At 42.8% G+C, this 21,583-nt stretch overlaps 1 protein-coding gene across 4 annotated transcripts in view; it reads left to right on the top strand.

The window, feature by feature from the left end:
- The window catches only part of KIF16B (kinesin family member 16B), a 253,928-nt gene extending 252,452 nt beyond the window's left edge, over nucleotides 1-1,476 (top strand). For all 4 annotated transcript variants that reach the window (XM_019549135.1, XM_019549136.1, XM_019549133.1 and 1 more), the window contains one exon: nucleotides 653-1,476. In XM_019549135.1, the coding sequence (XP_019404680.1) occupies nucleotides 653-811 (159 nt within the window). In that variant the 3' untranslated portion in view covers nucleotides 812-1,476. The remainder of the gene's footprint in view (nucleotides 1-652) is intronic.
- The last annotated feature ends 20,107 nt before the right edge of the window (nucleotides 1,477-21,583 follow it).

The following is a 21,583-nucleotide window of genomic DNA, read 5'->3' as shown; positions in this document are numbered from 1 at the left end:
TTTATATCGTTACTGTTCACCAGTCGTCGTTTTCTAAGATAGAAATGGACATAATAAGCACAGCAATTGGTCGTTACCTTCTTGGATGTTTCTTGCGTTCTGTATTTTCTTTTAGCAGTTTGCGTACCACATTGGGAAGGCATCATCTGTACAGCAACATAAGAAATATATGCCATTTTTGCAGTTGATCCTGATCAAAATGTCCCTTTCAGTTGAATGACCATAGAGCTCAGAGGAGTAGAAGATTTATGAAGTTCCTTTTCAGCCATATTCAGTGAAATTCCTACAGAGTTTGTCTACTGTGTATACCTGTTGCAGAATTTGGTATTGGTAATTTTGGGCATCTGCTTTCAGAATATTGGGAGCCCATTCTTGTCAGCAAGTATTATTATAGGAGTAGAGTTAAATATTCATCAAGTTTGGGAAAAAGATACTATACATTTCCTTTGTATCGCCTGATCATAACACAAACATTTCAGACACAAGTTTATGGGTACGGGATTGAATGTTGTTGATTACTGACCTTTGGAAAATCCAGTTGAGATTCTCTCTTCTGTTACGTTATATTTTAATCAGCTTTTCAAAGCAGTTGCTGAATAGGGTGCAAAATAATTATTGAAAACTTTATGACCTTGTGGTTTTCTTTCCACAGAATTACCTCAGAAACTTTTTCTCTGCAATGCTCAAGTCTCCATCCTCTCCATTACACATTGATAAAGTGGGACTCACCCTGTCAAAACACACCATCTGTGAATTCTCGCCCTTCTTCAAGAAAGGAGTGTTTGACTACAGCAGTCATGGGACCGGCTAACTGTGGTGCCAAGGATTCTTTATCAGCAGAGCAAAATCCAAACTGGTGCCTTTCATTATGTGCTGTGAGAAAAATGCAAATAAAAAAATAGTTTCCCTGCCTAGAAATGTTCCATCAGAAACTTTGCCAGTTAAAAACGGATATGCAACAAAGCTAACCCTCATCCTTTAACAGTTCTCATCTTTAGTGCCTGCCTTTTCTTGGCATGGGTTATGCAAACATTTGTTACTGCTACTTGCTCAAGTAATGACATACAAAAATTCTAATTCTCATGTCATGTTTGGAAGTTTGTCCTTTACGTTTGCTCAGACAATTCATTACGGTAGTGCAAGATTATCGCCTGATTCCTGAGGGCAGTTTTTGTAGCATTCAGTTTCTTTTCAGATTCTATCCAAACTGTTTCATCTTTTATTTTCTTTTTCTTTTTTCCATTGCATATTGTGGCATTTGAGTTGATCCTTACATTCTGTTGTTATTTATTTGTCCAAGGGAAACACAGATTAACTATTTGGCTTTATCATTTTTTTCCTAAGATTTAAAGGACCTATGAGTTGAATGTTTACAAAATATGTACTGCAGAGGACTTTAACTTCAACCCTGTAAAAGTCTTCCACACTTGATTATACAGAAGCAGAATGAATCACTTACCATTCATTTAAAAAAAAGCAGCAGCAATAGTAATTCAAGAATGAGGTCAGCATTTTCACATATTCTAGTGATGTGGAATGTAACTGTATACTGTGCACTGTTCTGAGCTCACAGTGATGCACAAACCTAATGCAAAATGCTGTATATTTTTAAAGGTGATTTCTTTGCTGTAGTGTAATTCTATCTTACCTGAATTTTAGTTGCACAGATACAAGGTTTTACTAATACTGCTTTCAAATTACTCAGGACTTGTTCAGAATTGCACATGTATATAAAGTATAGGTTTCATTTTGTATTACATAGATCAAAAACATTGCAACTGGAATGGTACATATACATGTTACATATAACAGTTGTATAAAAAGTGAAATCAAATAATTTCACTTATTAAAATGTATCATAAAACTGCTGGTGTCTTTACTCTTTATACTTCTACAATTAGAACTGAAGCTTGAGTGTCCATCAACCTAAAGTTGTATTAGTTAAATTGGTCAATATGTAAAATAACCATACCTTTTAAATCTAACCTGACAGAGTTGGCAATATGTAAATAAGCAATGTAAATAACGAAGATGTTACTATGGTAAACCATAAATTTAAATAGTTAAAATACTGAAGTAGTTAAAATATTTATATTGAGTCATCAAGACTATGCCTAAGTGAACACTCCAGCCTAAACAAATGCAAATAAATAGACCTTATTAAAATAATTCTGTTTATCTTTTAATGGATATTCTGATTACAGAGTAGATACCTTTTAAGTAAAATTTTCAACAACACCTACATTGATTGCTAAAAATGATATAGGGCTAGATTTTTTAATGCATGTTTGTGTGTATGTCAGTGGGCATTAGGAATCAAAGTACCTTTTAAAATTCTAACCTAATTTAGACACTTAAGCTTCTAAATCACTTCTGAAATTGGGACCTAGGTTATAAGGCACTTGTGAACATTTTACCATACAGCTCGTTGTAAAAGAAGGAAGTTCTGCTTTTTTTCCTCTCTGCAATTAAATCTTTTATATAGATAATTACTGCTGGAGAAGTTAAACAAAGAGGTTTTAAATGCCAATCTAAGGAGCATAATTTCTTGCATACTTCTTAAATGAAAGGAACCAGTATACCAAAGAATCATTTTTATTTGCTGTGTTAAACCAGTTTCTGCAAATTTACCACATAGACTACCTATGGTGTTTAGGTTCAGCTGAGTGCTTTCCCATAAAAAGCAATAAAGAACTACTTGTCAAGCCTTCCAAGTAAAGTTGTAATGTACCCCACATAAAATATATGCCTACAAGATTAGGCATGTGACTGAGAGGCATGTCACATGCTTCGCATCATTTTTGATTTTGAGAACACTAAAAACAGGTTTGAATTATGGCAGTGTAGCAAGGAGGTAGGAGTAACTGGAGTAGGGCAGTCTGAACGCCAGTTCAGAAAAACGTTGTTATTGTTGTTATCAGCAGATTGGATCATTTTAATTTCAAATAGTCATGAGTTATGAATTATTAAAATGTTTTATTGAGAAGATAGTGAAGTTAGTGGTTAGAAGCTGAAGCCAGATCACCTCAAACCTACAGTTTTTTTCATCAGGGAAGGTAATTGGTATTAGAAAAATATATCTAAGGATATGGTAGATTCTCCATCATTTGAATCTAAAGCCGATGTGTATTTAAAAGATACCATATTTGTTGTATATAGTACAACCCCATATATAGATTCATAGATTGTTATCAGTTGGAAGGGACCTTGTAGATCATTGGATCCAGTCCCCCTGCACTAGGCAGGAAAAGACAACTGGGGTCAAGTGACCCCATCAAAGTGAATGTCCAGTCTCCTTTTAAAGATTTCCAGGGTAGGTGACTGCACCACCATTGGAGGGAGTTTATTCCACAGTTGGGACACTCTGACTGTGAAGGGGTTTTCCTGGAACTGAGCCTGAAGCAGCCTTCTAGGAGTTTGTATCCATTGCTCCTGGTCTTCCCCAGGGGTGCCCTGGTGAACAGCTGTTCACTGAGTTCTTGATGATTTCCCCTGATGTAGCAGTAAGCCACTACCAAGTCCCCTCTCAGCCTTCTCTTATGTAGGTTGAAGAGGCTGAAGTCCCTCAGCCTCACCTTGTATGGCTTGTTTTGCAAGTCCCTGATTATACAGGCAGCTCTCTTCTGGACCTTCTCAAGTTTTTCCACATCCTTGTTGAAGTGTGGCGCACAGAACTGGACGCAGTACTCCAGCTGCAGTCTTAAGTGCGGAGTACAGTAGAAGTATCACTTCCTTAGTTTTGCATGAGATGCAGTGACTAATGCATGCCAGACTGTTGTTTGCACTCCTGACCACGGCATTGCACTGCCGGCTCATTCACATGATGGTCGATCCCTACCCGTAGGTCCCTTTTAGGCCACGGTGCAAGTCAAACTGTCGCCACCAAGCCTGTAAGTATGATGGGGATTGTTTGCCCCCAGATGGAGCACCTTACATTTCTGAGTGTTGAACTTTATCTGGTTCTGGTCCACCCAACTCTCCAGCCTGTCCAGGTCCACCTGTATCTGCAACCTATCTTTTGGCATGACCACGCTTCCCCATAACTTGGTGTTGTCCACACACTTGGCCAGGGAGCTTTTCACCCCCACATCCAAATCATTGATAAAGATGTTGAAAAGCAGCAGTCCAAGCACAGATCCCTGAGGGATACCACTGGCTGCTTCTCACCAGGACGACACAGATCCATTCATGAGAACTCTCTGGGTCCTACCCTGCAGCCAGTTTTCCACCCACTGAACTGTTGAGCAGTTAAGCCCACAATCTTCAAATTTTTCCACAAGGATATCATGGGATACTAGGTCAAAAGCCTTTGGGAAGTCTAGGTAAATAATGCCAACCTTCTCTCCCATGTCCAGGTGGCAAGAGACCTGTTCGAAGAAGGAGATGAGATTGGTAAGACAAGATCTACCTGCGATGAAGCCATGCTGGCTGTCATTCAGAATCTTACCCTCACTGAACGTATCGCACATAGATTCTTTAATGAATTTTTCCAGGATTTTCCCTGGGATGGAGGTTAAGCTGATTGGCCTATAGTTGCCTGGGTCCTCCCTCTTCCTCTTCTTGAAGATGGGCACAATGTTGGCCCTCTTCCAATCCTCAGGGATCTCCGCTGTGTGCCATGATTTTTTAAAGAGTTTTGCCAGGGGTTCCGCAATGACCTCAGCCAACTCCATCAGCACTCTCAGGTGAAGTCTGTCTGGTCCTGCTAACTTCTAAGTGTCTAGCTTTTCTAGTTGGCTTCGCACCAGCTCAACATCCACAGTGGGTAAGCTGACATTCGCACCGTGCCACCTGTGATCCTTATCCCACTTGTCTTTCCCCTTGGTTTGGTGAAATACCAAAGCAAATTGGGCATTCAGGAGTTCAGTTTTTTCCTGAGTGTCTGTTACCAACTGTCCCAAGGTGTTAAGCAGGGGCCCCACACTTCCATTTGTTTTTCTGCTGCTCCCCATATACCTAAAGAAGGAATTATTATTATCCTGATTCCCTTGAATAACTCAAACTCAGTTGCCGCCTTAGCTTTCCAGCTTTCCTAATCATTTCCCTACAAGTGCAGACCACTATTGTATAGTCCTCCTTGAGGACTGTCCCTAGCTTCCACTGTGTGTATGCCTCTTTCTTTTTCAAGAGGACCTGGACATCCCTATTGAGCCAGGAGGGCTTGCCAGCCCTTCTGCTACCTTTCCTCTTCATGGGAGCAGTTTTCTTTTGTGCTTCAACGACTGTCCTTGAGGAATGACCACTCTTCATGCACCGCATTTGCCTTCTGTCCCTGGTCCCACATCACCTCACCTACTAATGCCCTGAGCCTGTTGAAGTCAGCATTTTTGAAATCCAGGACCTCAATCCTGCTAGTTGATTTGTCAACCTTGTGGCGGACAGTGAACCTGATGAGCCTAGGCAAGTCACACATCAGATCATCTCCTTTGGCCAAGACCAAGTACAGGAGTGTGGTACCTCTGGTTGGTCCCTGTACTTCCTTGGTCAGAAAGAGCTCTTTGATTACAGTTAAGAAGCTACATGACTGATCTGACCTAGTCAAGTGTTACTCCCAATCTATGTCTGGGTAATTGAAGTTGCCCATGACAACCGAGTCCCTTGCACGTGCAGCCTCTCAGTTCTTGAGAGAACTCCAGATCAAGCTTTTCCCCCTGGTTTGGTGGCCTCTGGTAAATCCCCACAGTTGGGTCTCTCTCACCTCGCTCCCCCTAAAGCTTGACCCAGAGGGTTTAAAGCTGCTTATCTTTGAAGCCAATGTCAGCCTCCAGAGAGGTGTACTGCTCCGTCACACAGCAAGACGTCCGCCTTTTCTCCCTGCTCAGTCCCTTCTGTGCAGGGTATAGCCCTCTACAGCTATGCTCCAATCATACATGGAGTCCCACCAGGTCTCTGTGATCCCTACCAGGTCATATTGCCCACTAGAGAGCAGAAGAGCTAACTCCTCCTGCTTGTTCTCCATGCATCTGTCATTGGTGTACAGGCACCCAATTTTTTAAACCTCAAGAAGGAAAAAAAAAGATGTACAGGTAACTAACTAAGGGGTGGGGCACTGGAGGTGGGGGTGCAGGCCGGATGCTGGTGCTGACCTGGTGCAGGCAGTTCATGGATCCATCACTTTTATTTTGAAAATAGCACATGGCTTCAGAACCAGCATAGGGAGTTGGACCGCATGCACCAGCCAAGGGCCAACCCTGTATGCCAACTTGATTTGATGCATGTTTCAGCAGTGGGGCTTGCCACAGACCCAGAAATTTGGTGGTAGAGGGAAGGAGTAGTGGCAGTGATAATTGATATGGGTCCCAAAGCCACCACAATTAATGCCACCACCGTTCTGCCCTCTCCCGCCCCACACCTTTTTCCTGCCAAATTTCTGTGGGGAGCCTTTTCTTCACATAGAATGTGTACCCCAGTTTTCCACTGATTTTGGGGGGAAAGGTGTGAGTTATGTGAGAAAATACAGCAAGCTGTAGTTTAAACAGAAATTATGGGCTTGATGCAGAAATTGCTGCACACAAGTTTCTGTGGCCTGTAATATATCAGACTATATGAGTGGAGATCAACCTATTTATGGCTGGCAGGCCAAATAAGCCCCACACCCTTCCTGAGTGCCACTGATCTCCTTTTCCTGCTCAATATGTTGCTTTGCTTTCTGCTTTGTTTCTGCTTCCTGCCCTGTGCTCCCTGCCCAATGTGCAGCTCTTTTTTCTGCACCCTGCCATATCTGCCACTGTGTTGCCTATTCCCTCTCCCATCTGCTCATGCCATAGACAGAAGTTTCCATGCCACTAGTGGCATTTGTGCCGCAGGTTGGCCACCTCTGGACTATGATATCCACAACAGTTACTCTTATGGTCTTAAAATCTCTCAATCTGTTTTCCATGGATAATGATGCAAGTTGAAAAACCACAGAAAGAAATCTCTCAGGAGTGGTGCTGTGTTTTCATGCTATTTCTACAATTAAGCTCTTGGGCCCCTGTTCATCACATCCTTGTCTTTTAAATCATGTGCGTATTGTGAAAAGTACCATTGGTTTCAGTGGAGCTATTTATGATGCATGTACTAAGCTAAGCATGTGTGTAATTGCTTTTCTGAATAAGAGCCATAGTTATACTTTTGTTAATTGAAGTTGTATGCCTCCATTTTTTGCAGTATTGTACAAGGATCACATCCTGGCCAACACTGCTGCCATTTTTGTCACTAACGCTGCACAAAAGAGCAGTAAAGTTGGCTTAAATTGGTTTTGGAGAATTGGCTGACAGAAGCTGCTTAGTCAAGGTGCTAGAAGCACTAAGCAAAGCCTGTAAGCTGCTTCCTCACAGGACTGGTACATTTCCAAAATGGTCACCTGAGAGTGACCCTGCTTATTAATGACTGTTCCATGTTCATCTGCTCTACCCCATCTGTGTCACTTGAAGCAAAATGCATAATTTGAATTCTGAGCAACCTTCACACATGGCCACCCAACCAGTGATGGCATTTGGGAAGGGTATGAAAGAGATTCAACCTGTAAGCAGTGGGACATTAAACTATACTGCAGGCCTCTAGCCTGTTTTCTGTGAATGCATCTTAAAACTGGAACTTTCATTTCTTTGTCGGAAGGAAAATTTTCCCTTCAGTTATTGACAAGAAGGTTTTCTCCGTTGTCCCAAAATAGTAAGAGAGAGTTTCTGATTACCTTTAAATCTCTTGGAGCCAGTTAGAAAAAAATTAAGAAAAAGAAAGTGTTGAAGGTAGAACCTCGCCTGTTCATCTTTCCTAATGTTGCTCAGGAGAGCCAAAAACACAATTTTCCACTTACATCATTGACACTTCAATAGTACTGGTGCAGTATTTGCCATTTTTCTCTCTCATTGTATATGAGAATAAGAAAATGTGTTCTTCTACTTTATGAAAAGACTTGTAATTTTTTCATGTTAGCCATCTTCTCTGCTTTTAGCTGAAGACCAAAAATTGAACCAAGTGAAGTGGTATAACTTAACAAGTTTCTTATTGTCCTGATCTTAGAAATACCATGTTCCCAAATAAGATATGCACCTGGGTTTGAAAGGCTGAACGAAATAAAAAAGATCTTTGCTTGCTTCTGCCAGGGGAAGAGAGAAAGTGTGCCCAGACAGCAAACAGGGAGCCCCATGTGCAGGGTTACTTTCACTTTCCTGCAGCAGAGATTGCAACTGCTATTCCCATATTTCCTTGCTTACAATATGCACCCCAGTTTCCAGCAGCTGTATTTTGGGAAAGCCTGTGTGTTGTGAATAACTAAACATGGTAAGCCAACTTGGGCTTGCACTTTTATTAAGCTGTATAAAGATATTCTTCAAGTTTGGATAGAACATGTGTAGCTCTTAATCCTCCAGCCAGAACCAGCTGAGTGGAAAAAAGGGCAACCCCTTGAAGTCCCTTGGTATCCCTTTAAAAGATTTTGCAGTGGTATGTGTAGTACTTTGTAATGCACAAAATGTCTTAGCAGCAAAAACGGTACAAGATCTATACCAGTCCCTATTTTTTATTTCCATTTTCTCCCACATAATATTGTTCTCTTTATAAACACCCACAGTTTCTCCAAATGCCATGCTGGCAGCTAAAAAGTGTCAACTCTCTATAGTGTAGCTTGTGCATTCATGGAGAGACTCAGCAAGGTATTTTTTTAAAGGAATTGGCAGGAGTTTCTGGAGTTTCTAAAGCACAACAGACTTTTTCAAAGTGTTTTTGCAGTTCTGTTGGATAGTTCCTTCCATCTCAGCATGGCAGCCTAGCACAAGTAGTCAATTCTCACACTTCCTAAATTTTATACTATTGCCTTTTGGTTTTTTGTTTTATACCATTTAGAAAAAAATATTTGGAATGCTTTTTTTTTTTTTTTAATGTTTCATTACTTGTGGAAGAAAACAGTTCCAATAAGGCCTTCTGATCTAGAGAAGTGAACATAATTTTCTTGTTGGTTTTTTTGCATTTGGAGCCTCTGAGACTCCATAAGTCTCCAATGCTTAAGCTTCTAGGTGCATTATTGTATTTTCTCATGAGCATCTAAACTGTGTCTCTACTGTATTTAGCATCTGACAGAAACCTTTCCTCAAACAATATAAATCAGCATTTGACTCCTGCCTAATTATATCCCATAGTTTCAATGCACACTCAAGTGAGTACTGCACAAATCCATTTTCTCACCTTTCCTTATTACAAATTAATTTACATCACAAAAGCCAAATCTCAAAAATGAGGACATACAAGATGCAGATGCGATGTAAATAAATTAATCCCACTGAGTTTTCAAGTTGTCAAATTCAGTGTTTGTTTGGGTTGGGGGGTATTCTTTTTCTTTACCACATTTGGAACATTAGAGGCTGGTTTTTATGGTTTTTATGGTTTCTTTTCTTGGACCAGTTGAAGGGAGTAACAATAGAGCTTTATAATTTTTTCCATGAAAACCTGAGACTAATTTTTCACAGGTGCCATGTGTGACAGACTATGGGCTTTATTGTGATGTTTCTGTTTTGTGTTCACGTTGCATTCATGTTACATGCCTCACTTTTCCTCACCAGATGGTGCACAAGGAAAGAAGGATTAATGGAGTCCCTGCCAGCTCCCAGAGCTGCCTGCATATAGGAGGTGATGAGATAAGATGTATGTCCGGTAATGAAGGAAGAAAATAGGTCTGTTCACAGTTGACTGGGATGGTTTGGTCAGGGCTGATCTTGCCTTGAGCATGGGCTGGACAAGATGATCTTATGAGGTTCCTTCCAGGACCTCTTGCATGGATTTAGAATGTCACCAGGAAGCATCTGTGGAGCTGAGGAAAATAAGCATCATAATGGACACAGAAACCTGAAAAGCAGGAGATCAGGCCATAAGTAAGCAAGCCTGAAGCAAGAGAACAGCCAGGTGGTTCTTCAGAGCTGTGCAGACAGGAGAGAAAACAGCTGAGCTAACTTTAGAGTATCCACTATCCAGGGCTGTGCACGCTGGCCTGGGAACAGAGGCCTGCTTAACTTTGGAGGGGACCAGGGTCTTCTTGCTCTGTGACCTTTGCTTGCCATCCCTTCCTAGCCCCACAGTCCTCCCTCAACACCTTAGGATGCTTTTATTGAAGAGGACCTGTCTTCAGCTGCTTGGAACTTGAGGTGTATTCCCTTCCCCTTTGAGGCGGCTGTCCTTCTCCCAGGAGCTGCACTGGGTGGTAGCTCTCCAAGGCAAGGCCATGGATAGCAAGCAAAGGTCAGAGACCAAAACACTAAGGTCTCAGATGGAAGGAGCCAGGGCTTCTAGAAGCTATACCTTGGACTGGCTTTAGGGTAGGGGTGTCAAATTCATCCAGCCCCATGGACTGGATGGCTGGCAGGGGGGCCATAGACACTCCTTCTCCATCTCCTTTCCCCCAGCATACCTGATCCGGTGGCCATTCCAGCCAGTCAGGAACCAGTGCAGATCCCAGAACTGAACTGGCACCACATGCAACGTAGTCCGTCCATAGCATGTTGCCACCGTGCCCAAATTATACCACATGTGCCTGCTGAGGCAGCTCTGGGACCATATTAAATGTGGCACCTGTTCCAGCCAGTCTGGGACCTGCACCACATGCAGCACCATTGTGGCACAGTCCAGGTGGGGTGGTCTCTGTGCACAGCACACCCTAGCTGGACTACACCATGTAGGGCACCTGTTATTGCCGCATTGGTATCTGCACCAGTCCCAGACTGGCTGGAGCAGCTTCCAGATCAGGTATGCTGGGAGAGGGGGATGTGGAGGTAGAGGGGAAAGCGGTAGAGGAAAGGGAGGGGGTCTTTGGGCCTGATCCAGTCTGCAGACTGGCTTCACACCATGGGCATGCACCATGCTCCACATAAGTCTGATCAGACTCAGGGGCAGCACCAGGGGGCAAATGGTAGGCTTTGCAGGATGTATCCAGCCTGTGGGGCTATATGTCTGATCCCCCTGCTTTAGGGTATACTCAGAGAAAGTAGTGGGAAATTCATAACACTGTCGACTTGCTACTCCCATCAACTTCAGAAAGATATGTTTGTAGTCCTGAAAATCAGGTGTCAATACTTCTATCTACATCTATCTCTTGACTCTTATCGCTGTGGTATGACCAACTGGTTAGTACACTGGATAAAGTGGATATTATTTTTAAAACACTCTAAACAATATCTATATATATATATAGAGAGAGATTTGGATATAGGCAGAATTTAGAAGCACAGGCTATTGGACACACATGATAACATGTAATTGTGTACACCGTTACATGTTATCGTGTGTCCAATAACCTATGCTTCTAAATTCTGCCTATATCCAAATCTCTTTCTCATTGTTTCCATTTGTTTTTATAGATGACATTGTTTAAAAAGTATGGATCAAGGCCTGGAAGAGTAAGTTTTCCAATCAACTTTTCTTTTGTAAACAGGGATTCTCAAAATATCTATATGCACATGATTTGGGAACATATCAAAGAAGTGAAAAAATGTTTATGCATGTACGAATCTGGCCCAGAGCATGAGTGCTTCATGAAGGGTGCTATGCCTCTTCTGTGCCCTTTGAAGCTAGTGGGAGTTGAGAGCCCAGCCAGCTCCAGGAGTTGCTTGGCAACTTGTAAAATCAGACCCAAAGACAGGATCACAAGTTGTCAAAGTGGATTGGTTCTGGCACCTGAAACTGTAAATGAGAATGCATCTTTGCAATCAAATGTAGCCTTATCCATATGTCTTAAAACATGTATCTGCATTCTAGATTGTGACTTTATTAGGCAATGCTGTGCTTGTATAATAGAAGAACACATTAGAAAAGTAAGTTGAGGATTTTTAGGTATCTGACATGCATTGAGAGAATTAAAAAATTTCCTTTGAGTTTGCTAAGACTATGGATAAGCTGGTGCTATATTTGTAGCAAGAAATATATGCCCTTTTAGCACTGCAAAAAGTGAATATACAACTGTTCAAGCAGTTTGTCATGGAGAAAATATGCTGGTTTGTCCACAACAAAACGTTAACTTTTTCCAACAGCAACTTCTCAGCAGCATTATAATTTCTACCACCACAATGTAATCACCTGTATGGTTATGTGTAGCACTGTAGGGTGTGGTTTGGTCCTCCAGCAATCCAGGATACTATACTCCTGGCACCTCCACCCCAGTCCCAGGAAGTCTGTCTGTCTGTCACACCAAACTGCTGCTCCAGAGAGGTGGAGCTAGTCTCATAGATTACCGTATGGAGTTGCTTCTGAGCTCTGTCCTAGTGTACGGGAGAAAATCCCTCCTGCCCCCAAAAATACAACAATAAATCAACACCCCAAACCCTCCTACCTTGCAAAAAAACCCCAAAAAACTTAATGTTGCATAAGCATCTCTGATGCTATCTGCAAGCCAAGGAATGTCGCACAGCAGGAACTTGCTGGTATTTGACATTGTGTCCAAGTACTTAAAAAAAAGTCAGCTTTAGGCTTTTACACATGAAAAATGCCATGAAGAGGAGGTTCTTTGGCACCTTTCCTGAAGTGGAGCCAGTCTCAGAGCTGTGCAGGGTGATGCCATGGGTGGTCTGTGTGAGCTTTATGTTGTGGCTACCTGCTATAATTCATGAAAATCAATGCCTATAGCAAAAGGAAGAGCCATAAGCCCCTCCTGAAGCTGAAGAAGAGCAAGAAACTGAACATGAGTTTTGCCCAGTAACCAGCTGCTGTAATTTAGAAAGGCCATGGCTGGAGCAAAAGGAAGACCCATCAGCCCATCTCTTGAAACACAGGGAGAATTGGAACAGGAGTCAGAATCATAGCAAATTCGGGTTGGAAGGTATGTCATGAGGCCGTCTAGTCCAACCTCATGCTCAAAGCAGGACCAGTGCCAACTAGATCATCCCACCCAAAGCTTTGTCTAGCCAGGTTTTAAGTCTCCAAGGATGGAGATTCTACCACCTCACTGGGTAACCTGTTCCAGTGTTTTACTCCCCTCCTAGTGAGAAAATTCTTCCTAATATCTAACCTAAACTGCCCTTGCTGCAGCTTGAGACCATTGCTCCTGTTCTGTCATCTGCCACCACTGAGAACAGTCTAGCTCCATCCTCTTTGGAACCTCCTTTCAAGTAGTCAAAGGCTGCTATTAAATCCCCGCTCAGTCTAGTCTTCTGCAGACTAAATAAGCCCAGTTCCCTCAGCCTCTCCTCATAAGTCATGGGCCCCAGCCCCCTCACCATTTTTGGTACCCTCCAATACATTCTCTGTAATTTGTCTACATCCTTTCCATAGTGGGGGGCCCAAAACTGATCACAGTACTCAAGACGTGGCTTTACCAGTACAGAATAGAAGGGAAGAATCACTTCCCTCGACCTACTGGCAATACACTTACCAATGCAACCCAGTATGCCATTAGCCTTCTAGGCAACAAGGGCACACTTCTGGTTTATTTTCAGCTTATTGTCCACTGTAACCCCTAGGTCCTTTTCTGCAGAGCTGCTGCCCAGCCGGTCAGCCCCCAGACTGTACCGGTGCATGGGATTGTTCTGTCCTAAGTGCAGGACTTTGCACTTGTCCTTGTTGAACCTCATGAGATTTCTTTTAGCCCAATCCTCCAGTTTTTCTAGGTCACTCTGAATCTAGGCCTACCCTCCAATGTATCTACTACTCCCCCAAGTTGGTATCATCTGCAAACTTGCTGAGGGTGGACTCCATACCATCTTCCAGGTTATTGAAGAAGGCATTGAACAAAACTGGTCCCAGGACCGACCCCTGGGGCACTCCACTTGACACTGGCTGCCAACTAGACATCAAGCTGTTGATTACTACTCTCTAAGCTTGATTCTCCAGACAGTTTTCTATCTGCCTTACAGTCTATTAATTCAGCCTGTACTTCCTTAGCTTGCCTGCAAGATTGTTGTAGGAGACCATATCAAAAGACTTGCTAAAATCAAGGTACACCACATCCACAGAACCAGTCACCTCATCATAGAAGGCAAACAGGTTGGTCAGGCATGACTTACCCTTGGTGAATCCATGCTGACTGCTCCCAATCAACTCTTCCTCCTCCAAGTGCTTAGAAATGGATTCTTTGAGGATCTTCTCTATGATTTTTCTGGGGCCTGTGGTGAGACCGATGGTCCATAGTTTCCTGGATCCTCCTTTTTCCTTTTCTTGAATACGGGCATTATTCCAGTCATCTAGGACCTTTCCTGATCACCATGAGTTTTCAAAGATGATGGCCATTGTCTCTGCAATCACATTGGTCAACTCCCTCAGCACCTTGAGGTGCATCCCATCCAGTCCCACGGACTTGTATATGTCCAGCTTTTCTAAATAGTCCCTAACCTGTTCTTTTGTCACTGTTGGCTGCTCACCTCCTCCCAGTGCAGTAGTCTGGATGTTGACCTTGCCAGTGAAGACTGATGTGAAATAGGCATTGAGCACTTCAGCCTTTTCTCCATCCCATGTCACAAGGTTGCCTCCCCTATTCAGTAAAAGAGCTACACTTTCCCTGATCCTCCTCTTGCTACTGACATACTTACAGAAACCCTTTTTGTTACTCATCACATCCCTTGCTAGCTGCAACTCCAGTTATGCTTTGGCCTTCCTGACTTTATCCCTGAATGCCCGAGCAATCCTCTTACATTCTTCCCTAGTTATTTGTCCAAGTTTCCAATTCTTTTAAGCTTCCTTTTTTGTGATTTAATTTATTGAAGGGTTCCCTGCTAATCCAAGCTGGTCTTCTGCCATACTTGCTAAACTTCCTGTGCATCAGGATGGCTTGTTCCTGCACCCTCAGTAAGGCTTCTTTAAAGTACAGCCAGCTCTCCTGGACTCCTCTGCCCCTGAGTCTGGCTTCCCAGGGAATCCTGGCCATGAGTTCCCTTAGAATCATAGGGCTGGAAGGGACCCCGAAGGATCATCAGGTCCAGCCCCCTGCATGAGCAAAAAAGACATCGGGGTCAGATGACCCCAGCCAGGTGACTGTCCAGTCTTCTACTGAAGACCTTTAGGGTAGATGATTTCACCACCTCTGGCGGGGAGGGTTGTTCCATAGTCTGGACACCCTAGTTGTAAAGAAGTTTTTTCTAATGTTCAGCTTGAAACTGTCTTCCAGGAGTTTGTGGCTGTTGTTTCTAGTTTTCCCCCAGAGTGCCCTGATGAACCAATTCTTTCATGTACAGTGAGCCCCTGATTTACACCTCTGATATAGCAGTAAGCCACAATCAGGTCCCCTCTCAGCCTTCTTTTCTTTAGGCTGAAGAGTCTGAGATCTCTCAGCCTCTCCTCATATGGCTTGTCATGCAAGTCCCTGATCATGTGGGTGGCCCTTCTCTGGACCCTCTTGAGCTTCAGCACATCCTTGTTGAAGTGTGGCACCCAGAACTGGACACAATACTCCAGCTGCGGCCCCACTAATGTTGAGTAAAGTGGGAGAATCACTTCTTTGGATTTACTGGAGATGCATCCCATTCATTAAGGGACCCACACTTTCCCTGATTTTCCTTTTGTTGCTGACATACTTGTAGAAACCCTTCATGTTGCCCTTCACATCTCTTGCTAGCTTCAATTCCTATTCTTGGCCATCCTGATTTCATCCCTGCACACCTGAGCAATACTCTTAGTTCCTGTCCCCTTTAAATACAACCAGCTCTCCTAGACTCCTTTCCTCTTCAGACTGCCCTCCCAGGAGATCCTGCCTATCAGTTCCCTGAGTGAGTTTTTCTGCTTTTCTAATGTCCAGGGTCCTTGATCGGCTGCTTTCCATCCTTCCTTTCCTCAGGATCTTGAACTCAATTATCTCATAGTCATGGCTGCCCAAGTTGCCATCCACTACTATATTCCCCACCAATTCTTCCATGTTTGTGAGCAGCAGGTCAAGAAGAGCATAGCCCCTAGTTGGCTGCTCCAGCACTTGTATTAGGAAGTTGTCCCCAGTACTCTCCAAAAGCTTCCTGGATTGTCTGTGCACTGCAGCATTGCCCTTCCAGCAGATGTCAGGGTGATTGAAGTCCCCCATGAGAATCGAGGCCTGCTACCAAGAAGCTTCTGCTAGCTGTCTGAAGAAAGCCTCATCCACCACTTCTTCCTGGCCTGGTGGTCTATAGCTTACCCTCACCATGACATCACACTTGTTGCTTTCCCCTCTGACCCTAACCCAGAGTTTTCAACAGACCAGTGTCCAGTTTCATACTGGAGCTCTGAACAATCATATGGCTCTTTTACATACAGTGCAACTCCTCCTCCTCTTCTCCCCTACCTGTCCTTCTTGAACAGTTTGTACCCATCCAGGACAATCATGTGAGCTATTCCATCAAGCCTCTGTTATTCCAATCATGTCATACTGCGAGGACTTCCAGTTCTTCCTGCTTGTTTCCCAGGCTCTTTGCTTTCATGTACAGGCACAAGTAGCTAGTTGATTGGTCTGATTTCTGAGGAAGTATGAGAACACATCCCCTGTTGCCCCTTACTACTTGCTCTTCCTCCAGGTCTCCCACTTCCCCACTTACCTCAGGGCTTTGGTCTCCATTCCCTGGTGAACCTAGTTTATAGACCTCCTCACTAGGTTTAGTGTGTAGGAATTTAATGCTTACTTAGGTGACTGACTGCTATAGTTTGGCTGCGTCCTGGCAGGAGACCAGCACCCAGTGTACCTCTCTGTGGTGCTAGATTGGGAGCCATAGATCATTCTTGATGACAAGGACTGAAATTGTCAAGCCTTTGGCAGTGGAAACTAACAAAGTGGGCTATGACTCTACACTCCCAGTGCATGGGAGGAAGAGGAGAAATCCCTGGTGGGTGTGGTTCCCTGGGTAGCTAGCCAGTCGGCACTTTCCTCTGCACTTGTTTATCCTCGTAAGCCTCCAGAGATAGGTGTGTTTTGGGAGGGAGTGGGAAAGTAGTCCCACGAAGCATGGTGAGATTACTATAAACTGGCCCTCTAGCTGTGGTATGCTGGTAGTATGCGTTCTTGTCATGCTGTGCCGGGCTCGACAACCAGGCACTGGATTGGCTGCACATGAATTTCATCCTGTTTTTTTGCTGGTACAAGTTTCCCAGAAATTTCTACTGCTTCAAATGAATGCCTGTCCATACCTTAAGTATGACACGTGGCTTAATAAGTTTCCATTCTTTCCTTGGTTTGTTTGTTGTTGTTTTTGGTTTGGCTTTTTTTGTTGGGGGGGGGGAAATTTGTTGGCCTCATTCACTGTTCAGAAGCTCCAGTTAACAGATTTTCCAAACACCTCCTCTCAGCTTAGTAATATGTGAGCCTCACAGGACATGTATATTACATGTTTAAAATGTACCTACACTAAATGGTGGTGGTTTCAGTATCCAGCCTGCAGCTCGCCCATAATTTTTACATACTGTAACTGTCACGTTTGCATTGCACTATGAACAGAGTACCTTCTGCAGAAACCCAAAGAAGACCTAAAAATCATGAGGTATTTAAAAGGTTAAAGAGTGGGTTTTAGCTTGTCTTCCAGTTCTTAAGTTCCACTTCCGTATTGCAATCTTTGAATTTCAACCTTTTCTAATATTTTTAAAGACAGGAAAAGAACAACATTATCATATCAGTTGAATATTTTGAATCAGGTTTTATACAGGAAAAAGGATGAGGCATACACTCATAGTTTTTATGGTCTAAAGTGATTATTGTGACCCCCTTGTGAAACAAGGATTCACCAAATTAATTCTTTTTTTTTTTCAGCTATTGTCTTTCTTTTAGAAAAGACATCTAATCTAGATTTAAAAGTTCTTAGTGATGGAGGACCCATTTCAATGTGCACGTGTGGTGGGGTGGGGGATTTCCTCTTATTTTCTCATCTAAATTTGATACATTTCAACTTCCATGCACTGAATCTTGCTATGTACTGTATTTTCTTGTATACAGCATGTTCCAGAATAGGATACATATCTTGTTTTTAGAAGGCAAAATGACAAATAAAAGATCTTTATTTGGATGAAGTAACTGAGTAGCAGCAGGAAGGGAGCTGAACCTGGTTATCATACAGGTATAGAACTTGCACCGTCTCTAGTTATCTCAGAACTGAAGAAGCAAACTTGGAAAGCAGGTAGCTGGCACTCTCCTCAAGGTGCAAAGGACCCTCTTTCCATGACTCTAGTGAGAGGGAGGGCTAGAGCGTGTGAAATTGGATTGAAAGGTTGGACTGGGACATGGGTAAATTTGTGGAGGATTGATTATGTATAGGCAGCCTATATTCTTTAGTCATTCTAAACATTAACTCTAAGCTTTCACTACATCTTGAGTTTAACCTGACAGCATCAGATAATTTGAGCCACCTCTTTCTCTGCTGAAGCCTGTCTGTGGTATGCTCTTAATGAGACTCTGCTCTTCTAAATGCTCATCTGTATGAGCTCACCAATCATTTCCTAGGACTTACCCAGAGACAACACACAAGTACTCGGTCTGTGGTTTTTCAGTGTATTCCTTATTATGCTTTGTTTCTCTGGTCCCTTTATCGAATCCTTTTACAAGTACATAACCTTTTAATCACTGTTGTTTAGAGGTTAAATGCACATTTCTGCATTGATCATTTCTCATTCCAAGGTGTAATTCTATCTCCTTATTTATTTGTAGAGACACACAAAATATTTTAAATGTCTGCTGTTTTATTATTTCTTCTCAGTTTCTCCAATATAATTATGTTTAAAACCCCACAGTTCTCAACCTTGGAGCAGAAAAGCTCCTTCAAGGACAATTTTGCACTCTGGCTGGTCTCCATATGACCTAAATTTTTCATTCTCTTATTATTAAGTCCCTGCTTGTAACTGAAACTGACTTCTCATTCCATTTCAAATTAACCCATTGGTGAAAAAAGGCAAGGAGTTCTTAACTCCATCAAATGGAAGTTGTTGTTGCTCTGAACCTCTTGACGCCAAGAGCTTAACTCATTACCTATTCTCAATGTCCTCTACGGTTGCTCAATAGAGTTGCAGCTGGATCACTGACCTGTTAACGCTGTCCCAAAATGGCCAAGACGTTTCTAATACCTGTTCTCAAATCTCTTGTTCTTGGAAATGCTCAAAGAAAAAGCCCTGGTATCTCAGTCTTTTCCTTGTTCCTTGTAAAAGAAAATGAATTTTGAGAGCCTTAGTGCAAGCCAGTGACAATTAAAAGGAACCTCCCATGATAAAATCCTTTAGAATACAAGCCAGCTTTTAGCTAATTGAGATGAAAAGGATACTTCCCTTGAGAGCAATTTGCAGGACATTATGGACTGTACTTCAGGGCACTTATAGATAATAATTTAATGGTGCAATAGGTTAGGGATAAAATTTGTCAGATCACTATCATGCAATTTCCAGTCTAGGGAGCCAAGTATCAGAGACTGGTCCCTGCTGCTATGCTTTCCACGGGTCTCTTTTAACTTGTTGGCATGTGTGGAACCTGGCATCATGATCCTGGGCTCCCCATGCTCAGCAAGTTTAAACTCATGTGTGGGACAGCCTTGTGTGATGATCTGGGGGAAGCTGATGGCTTTTCCCCATTCAGCAAGATTAAAGCTGTGTGCACATTAAACCCCGATGGATTGACTTCCCCTGCCCAGCACTTGCAAATTTGCACCAACCTGCAGGCAACTGCAAACACACACATTCAGTATAAAGCACACATAAAATGTCTTTGTGGCTGGTTTGCCATTTTATGGTGCTTTAAATTGATTAAACATGTGCCATGTTACAATTTATCATGTGATTAACATGTTAATCCTGTGATAAATGTAACTTCTGCCAAGGACCTCAGAGACAAATGGGGCTATAATATTGTATTGCCAAGACTAGTTAGGGTTAAGGCTTCTTGCTTTGGTGACAGTGAGACAAATTGAACCTTCCTCTGGATCTGAGCTGGAGGACACCCTCACTTCACACCTCTACACGGGCCTTGGGTTCTTCCGGATGGGAAGTTAAAGGTCATGGAGGTGTTGCTAGTCACTTTGTTCTTTGCTCTTTACCCCACTCACTCTGTGGCTTGGGTGCACCTTTGACTTGTGGCTAGATAACACAAAACTAAATCCTTGGAGGATTTTAAGGTCTGGCTCAACAAAGCACTGGTTGGAATGGTGTAGTTGAAATCATTCTGGAATTAGACAAAGCTGAAAGAAGCCAGAGGGGATGGTTCTGCTTTGAGCAGTTGGAATAGATGACCTCCTGAGGCTCCTTCCAATCCTAATTTTCTGTGATAAACCGTAACTAATTTAGGAGAGCCCCCATTTTGAGTTCAGCTATTCTTTCCATACAGTGGGATTCTAGTCTTCCAGCTACTGCATATTTGAAGCCTTTTCTCCCTCAATATGCATGAGAACTGAGAGGAAATGTTGCACTAGCACTTGTGGGATAAATGCCTCCCTTGCTTTCAGCAGCTGCATTGTGGGACTGAGTTCCAGAGCTTCAGATATTCTAAGCAGGATGGGCTAACATGCAGCCTGTATGATACAAGTGGCTTGGGCAGCCACTGTGTGTGGCATGCAGCAGATTTGGGAAGGGACTGGCAATTCTGGCTGCTTGCTGACATGAAAAAAAACAAAACAAACCTCTACACTTTACCAGAGGAAGCAGTGCATTACTTCAGTCTAGCTCAGCAAGGCTTATTTGGTGCTTTTATCTAAAGCTGATTCAATCAGATATTAGATAAAAGTACCTAAAAAGTACCTAAAGTACCCAATATCTATACAGATGCTGAAGAAGCAGGTTGAAATAACACCCTTCCTCTTGTGGGCATGTGCTGGACTCAGTGCAGGAGCATATCGAATTTAAAGTAAAGTGCATTTTGGGATTTTTTTTCCCTATGTCTGAGAGCAGCCATAGTGGTAGACAGAGCAGGAAGCAGAAGACAGAGCAGCAGATTGGTTAGGATATTGGAGTTGCACTTGGGGAGGGTGCAGGGCTAATTTGTAGCACACCTGCCAAATGGTTGATCCCCACCAATTAGAGGCATGGACAAGACCTAAGCAGCACTGACCTTTCTTACAGCAATAGGGTCAGTGACTGAATGTTTCTACTTGTAGCCAGGCAGCAGTTCCATAGACAGCACAGAGACCTTGGGAAGGCCCTTTTCCAACCAAATGATGGTTTAAGAGACTGAACAGATTAAAAGGGCCCAAACAATTGTCCTATTACACCTGTGAAAGGCATTTGATCTCGCCATTCCATCCTCCTCCTACACACTGGAAATTTTTGGACATACAGTGGGTAGAGGAGGCTCTTCAGGATGACAAGGAATTAATTTTAAATGAGCTCCAATTATTTCAAACAGTCCACAAAGCGTACTTGGATCTCCTTCATTCAATAAATCACTACTGGTTTGACCATCCCTTGGTTGGTTCAGCTTGCACAGAACCTGGCTATGTAACCAGACTTATAAATATGAGTTACTTTTAAAAATGAATATAGTACTACAGACAGGTGGACAAGGAAGAGAAGGATATGGGAGTAGAAAGAAGGGAAGAGGTTGGAAATGTTGTGGTTCAGAACTGTAGGGCACTTAAAATCTAGAAGAAAATACCGAAAAGGGTTTAGATGTATTGTATTATATTTGTTAGGTATTGGGCATGTTTACCCATTCATTAATGCGCAGTAGTTACTGCACATTTGATTTAGTGCTTACTTAATGAAGTAC

The sequence above is a fragment of the Crocodylus porosus genome, unplaced genomic scaffold, assembly GCF_001723895.1.
Source record: "Crocodylus porosus isolate Cpor-Errol unplaced genomic scaffold, CroPor_comp1, whole genome shotgun sequence".
In the NCBI taxonomy this organism is placed as follows: domain Eukaryota; kingdom Metazoa; phylum Chordata; order Crocodylia; family Crocodylidae; genus Crocodylus; species Crocodylus porosus.
The sequence above is the reverse complement of the archived record's forward strand: the minus strand, read 5'-3'. Positions and strand labels throughout refer to the sequence as shown.